Source organism: Aphelocoma coerulescens, chromosome 18 (assembly GCF_041296385.1).
Source record: "Aphelocoma coerulescens isolate FSJ_1873_10779 chromosome 18, UR_Acoe_1.0, whole genome shotgun sequence".
NCBI lineage: Eukaryota > Metazoa > Chordata > Aves > Passeriformes > Corvidae > Aphelocoma > Aphelocoma coerulescens.
In genome coordinates this window covers 11,846,349-11,854,723 of record NC_091031.1, presented here as the reverse complement: position 1 = coordinate 11,854,723, position 8,375 = coordinate 11,846,349, and the positions used below count along the sequence as shown (strand labels likewise).

At 59.2% G+C, this 8,375-nt stretch overlaps 1 protein-coding gene across 1 annotated transcript in view; it reads right to left on the bottom strand.

The window, feature by feature from the left end:
- Nucleotides 1-4,195: 4,195 nt before the first annotated feature.
- Nucleotides 4,196-8,375, bottom strand: part of PIK3R5 (phosphoinositide-3-kinase regulatory subunit 5) — a 34,032-nt gene continuing 29,852 nt past the window's right edge. The window contains exons 19-20 of the mRNA XM_069032714.1: nucleotides 8,084-8,193; nucleotides 4,196-6,766 (exon numbers count right to left, since the gene is read on the bottom strand). Of these exons, the coding sequence (XP_068888815.1) occupies nucleotides 6,628-6,766; nucleotides 8,084-8,193 (249 nt within the window). The 3' untranslated portion in view covers nucleotides 4,196-6,627. The remainder of the gene's footprint in view (nucleotides 6,767-8,083; nucleotides 8,194-8,375) is intronic.

The following is an 8,375-nucleotide window of genomic DNA, read 5'->3' as shown; positions in this document are numbered from 1 at the left end:
CGGGCCCCAGGTGTGGCTGCTCGGGGCTGCCGGGCTCTGGCGGTGCCCTGGCGCTCGGTCCGGACTGGGATCTGTTTGCAGGCTGGCACAATCTCGGTGGCACAGGGCAGCGGTGCGGGGACGCAGCAGACCCAGCCCAAATGTGGAGATGAGTGCTGCTCCCTGTGGGGTGTGGGGCAGGGTGGGATGAGCCCCCAGCCCCGCCAGCCTGGGCAGCTGCTGGAGCCCTGCGTGCCCCTCGTGTGTGCCCCAGGCTCTGCTGGGCACAGAGCCCAGGACAGTCCCAGCCCAGGGCCCAACCTCTCTGGCCAGAGCTGTCCCCACCCGTGGCCAGGGCCATGCTGGATCAGGCCCTCGCCCCAAATGGCACCTAGAGCAGGGTCTGAGGTGCCGAGCTTTGCTGGGGAAGTAAACGGGGGGAAGAAAATCCCTCTGGAGGGAGCGTGGGAACTGCAGCTGACGCTGCATCACTTCCCATTTCTTTTGCATGAGGAAAAGCCTTAGGTACCGCTCCGTACCTGGGCCCCAGGTCAAAAATAACCTCCTTCCTTCCTGAGCGGGACAGAAAGGCAGCAGGAGGCAGCTCAGGCTGTCAGCGTCCCTCGCCGCCAATTCCCTCTCGCTGCGCTGGTGCCAAGTCCCGCATCCCCTTCCCCAGCCCCTCCCGAGCCGCCCCGCGGGCAGGAAGGCTCCGGGAAGCAGCAGCAGCAATGAAAACATCCTCGTTTCCCCCGCCCCGCGTTCATTCACGGGCGCTCCCACTCATCAGGGACACGGACACGCGGCCCGGCCCCGCGGGCACCCCCGGCCAGCCCCGCGGGCAGGTGGGCACGGCCTGGACACACACGGGGCACTGTTTGTCCCTGCCAGGGTCACAATTAGCACCTTCAGGAGCCCAGGAGAAGGTTTGGGGCATCACTGCTCAGTAGTGCGTTGTCCCATGCCTGTCCCCCTGTCCTGGTGCCACCTCTGTCTGTCTGTCCGTCCTCAGCAGGAATTTCCCAGCGTGCAGGAGCTGTGGCACGGGCCGGACCTGCCACACGCTCCTGTTTTCCATGCAGATTCCAGAGGGAAGAGGGCTCTGGCAGGACTGGGGGTGGGAGCCCCACACTTCGCATGGGAGGGGAACGAGGGGCAGGGGCTCCCCGGCACCTCGTGTCGGGTGTGCTGTGGCTTTGCTGCACTTTCAGGGCCGGGATCTCCCACTTGCTCCCGGATATTTTCACTCCTCCCCTCCCAGCTGGTCACTGCAGGCCCCGAGCCTTCACCATTCCCTAATTTTCCCTAGAACTGGACTCTGTCCCCCTGCACAGAGAAGGGAGAGGCCAGAGAGCTCCCTCGGTCAGCGTCTAAATGTCCAAGTGTCCATAGCACACACCCAGCACCTGCTCACGGCCACCAAGGGATCCCAACCCAAAAATCAATTTCACTAAAGCGTCCTGCTGGGACCCTTTAGCCTCACCCTACCCCTTCCCCTCCTGCCTTTTCCATCTCTGCCACAGCAGCAGCATTAACCCTCTCCTGCCGTGGGGCCACATTTCCTTGTGGCAGCCCCTGGAAGGGGGAGGAGAGGGTTGGTTCCCCGTGTTTTCTGATGGCATTGAACACCAAAACACAGCTAACAGAAACCCTCGTAACAGCCCAGGGAACTGCCAAATCCCCCCAGATGACATCAGCTCCTGGCCACAGAGAGAGGAAGAGCCAGGTATGACCCTGCTCACACAAAGCCTTCAGTCACAAGACTGAAAAAAAAGGGAAGAACCAAACTGAAGCAGAGAAAGAACCTCTTGTGTGGCAGGCCAGGGACAAAGCAGCTCTTTGTCCCTACAAATGCTGTGCTCTGGGATTACAGGTATTTTAGAGCCCTGCCTGGTCATTTCTGTGCATGGGTGGGGTGCAGAGAGGTCTTGAAGCAGTCCTCACATGGAAAAAATCTGTCTCCTGAAATGATCTCCTGATACTCCAAGGGCTGGAGCCCCTCTGCTCTGGAGCCAGGCTGGGAGAGCTGGGGGTGTTCACCTGGAGAAGGGAAGGCTCCAGGGAGAGCTCAGAGCCCCTTGCAGGGCCTAAAGGGACTCCAGGAGAGCTGGAGAGGGACTTGGGACAGGGATGGAAGGACAGGACACAGGGAATGGCTTCCCAGTGCCAGAGGGCAGGGATGGATGGGATAGTGGGAAGGAATTCCTCCCTGTGAGGGTGCCAGGCCCTGGCACAGGGTGCCCAGAGCAGCTGTGGCTGCCCCTGGATCCCTGGCAGTGCCCAAGGCCAGGCTGCACACTGGAGCTTGGAGCAGCCTGGGACAGTGGGAGGTGTCCCTGCCCATGGCAGGGGTGGCACTGGGTGCGATTTGGGATCCCTCCCAACTCAAACCAGCCTGGGATTCAATGAAACAGAAAAAGCTCACCTGAAGCACTAATTCCAGAGGGGATTCCCAGCCTGGAGAGGATCTTGCTGCCCAGGCAGGGGCTGTCCTGTCATGGGAGCACCCACAGCTCTCTTTGCCCCGGAGATCCCGCTGCCACCTGAACCCGTGCCGGCACTGGCACCTCCTCGCCGAGATCACACCGCTGCGACACCAGCACGGGGCTGGCTCCTCCTGGTGCTCACACTCCAGCCCGTCAGAGCCCCTCACAGCCCTTCGGTTGCCACGAGCCCCCCAGGGCTGTCAGGGTGGCGGTGGCACTGGCGGGGTGGCAGTGGCAGTGTCAGGGTGGCAGTGCCGGGGTGGCAGTGGCAGTGGCAGTGCCGGGGTGAAGGTGGCAGTGCCGGGGTGGCGGTGTCAGGGTAGCGGTGGCAGTGCTGGGGTGCAGGTGGCGGTGTCAGGGTAGCGGTGGCAGTGTCAGGGTGGCAGTGCCGGGGTGACGGTGGCAGTGCTGGGGTGAAGGTGGCAGTGTCAGGGTGGCGGTGGCAGTGCCGGGGTGAAGGTGGCAGTGCCAGGATAGCGGTGGCAGTGCCGGGGTGGCAGTGCCAGGTTGGCAGTGTCAGGATAGCGGTGGCAGTGCCGGGGTGGCAGTGCCGGGGTGGCGGTGGCAGTGCCAGGATAGCGGTGGCAGTGTCAGGATAGCGGTGGCAGTGCCGGGGTGGTGGTGGCAGTGCCGGGGTGGCAGTGGCAGTGTCAGGATAGCGGTGGCAGTGCCAGGATAGCGGTGGCAATGCCAGGATAGCGGTGGCAGTGCCGGGGTGGCGGTGCCGGGGTGGCGGTGGCAGTGCCAGGATAGCGGTGGCAGTGCCAGGATAGCAGTGGCAGTGCCGGGGTGGCGGTGCCGGGGTGGCAGCGAGCGGGGCCGGCGCTGTTTCTCCTCCCCGTCCTGCTCTGCCATTTGGTTCCTATTTCGGCCACTGCCCCGCACCCTCCCCGGCCAGGGGAGCTCGGACAGCTCCCTCCCGCCCTGGCTGCTATTCAGGGATGCTCTGCTGTCCCCTGCTTTAATTTGCCGTCATTCCGCGGCTGCTGTAATAACGAAGCTCACAGGCAGCCGCGGGTCCGGAGGTGTTTGGCCAAAGCAAACGGAGCTGTCCGAGCTCCTCTCCCGTCCTGCAGGGAAAGCTCCCCTGGCAGGTGGCCAAGCCCAGCCCTGGGTGATTTCCTTACAGTTTGTGAGGGAACAGATCACAAACCAAACACTGCTTTGATGCTGCAGCTCTATTTTCTACCCTGGCCTCCAGCCCAGTTCTATTTTTACTCCAGCTCCAGCAAATACAGAAGATGAGGGGAGCTGGGCACAGGGAAAGCCAAGGTGACAGCCAGAACTGAAGTTGCCTTTTTCGTTTCTCTAAACCGAGTCACCTCCAACCCTTCTTTTTCTTCTTTTCTTTTTTCTTTTCTTTTTTTTTTTTTTGGTCTTGAAAAAAATCATAATAAGGAGATAAAAGATAATAATAATAAACCATGGAGTGTTCAAGTCTGGGCAGCGTCTCAGGATGTCCTGTGAGGGTGGAAAATAGCATTTATTTGATAAAGACTGTGCAGGTTCTACCTGCAGGTTAATCCCAGGTCACCCACCTGTGAGCAGGAGACTTGGGAGCACCTGAAGGAAAAAATCCCAGCACTGTGGTGGGCGCTGGAATTGTCTCATGCCAATGACTTGCTGAGCCTTTTCCTGCTCCCAGGTCAGCTCCTCTGTGGAGATTTGGAGCCTCCTCCCGTGCCTCCCACCCACCCAGGAATTCCTTGACCCAAATACTACTCCTGTACTGGAAATAAATCAACTTTTAATATTTTACAATTACTTTAAAAGTTCTCTGCACAGTATTTTACAGATCAGCACAGGCTTTACACAGATTTGCTGAGGCTACACAAATGTACACAACTGACCCCAAAGAACCCTGGAATTATTTCCAGAAAGCATCAGAGGTCAAAACCTTTGCCAGGATTATGAGTCCCTGGAGTTTGTGGTTTTCTCTACGGGATGGAAATTCTCTTGTCCAGGATTTCTGTAGGGCCAACTGAACCCAGAGGGATTGATGTCCTGGCAGGAATTTAGCCACGGATATCAAGATCCCAAAGAGCAACGTTTGACAGGATAAGGTGCTATTTCAAAGGCCTGAACAAAAATAACCACCTGCCAAATTCTGGCCTCACTGGAGAAAACACACCACAAACTGTTTGGGAAAGGAAAAGTCAGTGAGAAAACCTTTTCCAAGTGCATGGAAAGAGCCACTAAAATCTGTTTCTGATCCCTTGAGCCTGTTGGGCTTAAAATAGTGATGGAAATGAGTGCCCAGGTGCTGGGAGGAGGAGACAGCCCAGCAGGGCCTGGCAGTGCTGGGGGGTCCCTGCCAAGGACAGACACTGCTCCCCACACTTGGGAAAGGTGGATGCTCCCAGAGCCGCTGCGAGGCCAGGGAAGGTGGATCCCTGCAGGGACACGCAGCTGGCTCTGCTCCCTGGTGGGGCCAGGGCTCCTGCTCAGGTCCAAGGGATGCTTCACCCCCACGAGGGGCTTTCCTTGGATCCCCAGGGCAGCTCCAGCCTGGGGTGGTGGATTCAGGCAGGAGGAGGAAGCGCAGAGGCCTCAGGAGCATGGGCACATCTCAGATTTCCTCATCTCTAGGCCTGGCAGGAGCTGCACCTGGAGCTGCTGAGGACACCAGAGAGCACCTTGGGGAACAGGGGGCTCACCCCTGGGCCCAGGCCAAGCTGTCCCCAACAACGGGACAGGGGAGCAGAACGTGTCCAGCAGCCAGCGGAGCTGGGAGCAGAGTCAGGGGCATGGGAGGGATCCCCCAACACTTCCAGCAGGGATGTGGGGGAATCCAGCAGGCAAACCTGACCCCCACTCCTCTGAGAAGCCCCCAGGAGCTCTGGCCCTTTCCCCAGCAGATTGAACCTCAGGTGACACTGCTGCAGTGCCACCAGCCCTTGGGGACAGTGCTCAGAGCTCACCAGGTCCTGTTTGCTGGTTTTGGGAAGATCAAGGGACTCCCTGGACTGACCCCACTGTGGCTGAGCCCTGCAGCCCCCAGACACACCCAGGGAACACAGAACCTTGGGATCAAGCTGCTTTGAGCCTGCAGCAGGCAATGAGCTCTTGTGCTGTCAGCACTGGTACCATCCCCAAAAAAACCAGGAACAGCCTGAGGCTTTTCCAGTCTTATTTCTTTGCTCATGGGGTCAGACTACCCCTAAATATGCTCAAATATTGCACCTTTCTGTACCTGCAGCCTTGCAGGGAGAGGGAAGAGGTTGGAATGTTTGTGAGGGGGAGGATCTCAAATCCTGTTGTCACCTGCAGGTGTCACTCGGTGGGTTTGGTGCTGGGTCCTTCCCCAGCAAATGTGTCCCTGCAGGTGGGCTTGAGGCAACCCTGGTGCTTTCCCCAGTGCTTCCCTCCCTGCTGGGAGTCCAGCACAGCTCCTGGTGGATTTCCAGCAGCTACTGAGGGTTCAGCCCTGGGCTGGCTCTGGCACACAGTGCTGGGAGCAGGACGCAAGCCCAGGGGCTGGACAGGGAGAACAGCTCAGTGCTGGAATCCTGCAGGAATGAGGAATTCCTCTTCTGGATGTACAGGAAATACACGAATCCATCACCAGCTGTCCTTGCCCTGGGATGGCCTATTGCACTCCACGCTGCAGGATCCCTGCTCTGCTCTGCTTCCCTGCAGGACACCCGACCTCCAGGATGGAAGGGAAGCCTTGAGAGACCTGTCCCCATCCCAAAAAAACTGTCCTGAGCACCCTTGACCTGTACAGGTGAAATACCACCAGGACACGGGTTGGGTGACCTGCAACTCCCATGTGCTGACGGATGCCTGACACCACTGAGCAAGGACATTCCTTTTCCCAAATATCCCCCCAGGAGCTCACCCTTCCCCCCTGGTCCCATCTGCACCGTTTTCTGGCAGTGAATATCCCTGTCCTCCCCACACAGGCACTGGCATCTGCTGATCCACAGGGGGATATCCAGGAACCACCTTCCCCCCTTGCTGAGGAACTCCGAGAGACACCAGAGCACAAAGATCCCATTTCCCACTGAGCCTGGAGCAGGAGCAGCTCAGCCACCACACGGACACAACAGTGGCTCCTCAGCTGCAGGAGGTCTTGGACAAGCAGGGCTGGGCATCCTTTTCCTTCTCCTGAGCCTGGATCGGTGTGGGATGGAGTCTGGTCTGAAAGGACACAGCTCCCCTATGGCAGGGCCCCACTGAAGGTGGCAATGGGCAAACACAGCAGGGAGTGGAACTCGGAGTCCTGGGAAGGCCCTGGGGACCCTCGCAGGGCCAGGGGGTCGCTGTCCCTGGGCTTGTAGCACACGGAGATCTCACACCTGTAGGGGGGCACAAGGAAACAACCCCTGAGGGAGGTGTGGGCTGAGAGCCCTCAGGGGCAGCGGGAATGGGGCTGCAGGCGCAGCGGGGATGGGAATGGGGCTGCAGGCACAGCGGGGACAGGAATGGGGCTGCAGGCACAGCAGGGATGGGAATGGGGCTGCAGGCACAGCGGGGATGGGAATGGGGCTGCAGGCACAGCAGGGATGGGAATGGGGCTGCAGGCACAGCGGGGATGGGAATGGGGCTGCAGGCACAGCGGGGATGGGAATGGGGCTGCAGGCGCAGTGGGGATGGGAATGGGGCTGCAGGCGCAGCGGGGATGGGAATGGGGCTGCAGGCGCAGTGGGGATGGGAATGGGGCTGCAGGCGCAGCGGGGATGGGAATGGGGCTGCAGGCGCAGCGGGGATGGGAATGGGGCTGCTGGGGCAGTGGGAATCAGCCCAATCTTTAACGGGAAATGGAGGCTGAGCACTGAGTTCAGGACTTTCAGCTGGCTCAGACTGGGACCTCGAGCAGCATCACCCACCCAGGGCATTTGCAGAAATTCACCAGGGAAAATGAGAACTTCTGCATCCCCCAAGTTTCGGGAAGAGGGAAGGAGCTCCTTTAGCATTTCATGAACTCCACCAACCCCCTGAGTTTCACAACAAACAAGTTGAACACTTCTCTTTGGGGTTATTAAAGACATAAGACACCAAATATTTTTCTGTTGGAGGCAGCATCACTTTGCAGAGTTCTGCTCAATCTGAGGGTGGAATTACAATGGTTGTATATTTTTTAAATCTGTGGGTTTGATCTCATGTGCTCATGGAAACTCTGTCACCTGGGGAGCCAGGTTGGTGCCCTGGGGACACCACAGATGGGTGAACAGTCCAATGAACAATTCCTAGTTTAGCCCAGACTCTCCCATCAGGATTGTGAGTTCCCTCTGCAATGGGGATACCAAAGGAGGGGACAGCCCAAAGGGGGTTTAGAAGGTGAAGGCTCTGCTGACCCAAATGGGGTTGAAGGTGAAGGTGAAGGCTCTGCTCATGTGCCCAGAGCTCTTCCAACACCTGCTTTATCTCCCACAACCTCTGGCTCACGACTGCTCCTGCTGGAAGAGGAGTCTTCGGGGTTGAGGAGTTGACAGGGCCCACCCTTCAGACTGTGTGACTTCCTGAAGGTAAACTCCTGCTGGGATCTGAGCAGGAGCATCCATCCCAGCTGAGCTCGGGGCACAGAGCCCCCCTGGGGCAGGACCCCATTCCCACCCACGGCTCAGGGACAGGTCAGGATGCACCACCCCAGCAGCTCTGGCTGCAGTTCCCACCTGGTTACGCTCTGCAGGATCTTCTGCTCATCCTGGTCCAGGCACACGGCAAAGGACGACTGGACCCCGATGATCTGGGCCTTGTCCACTTTGATCTGGGACACGCTGATCTGCTGAGAGGAAAGGCTGGAGTGAGGGAGCTGCTGCCTCAGCGCATTCCCCGGGCTGGGCAGGGGAGCTGGGGGCAGGACTGGGGCCAGCAGCAAAGGGATCCCGCAAGGAGCTGCTCTGTCCAGCCCTGCTCCCCTCCCAGCTGGGCCAGGCCAACCTTGTCCCCCCCAAATATAAAAGC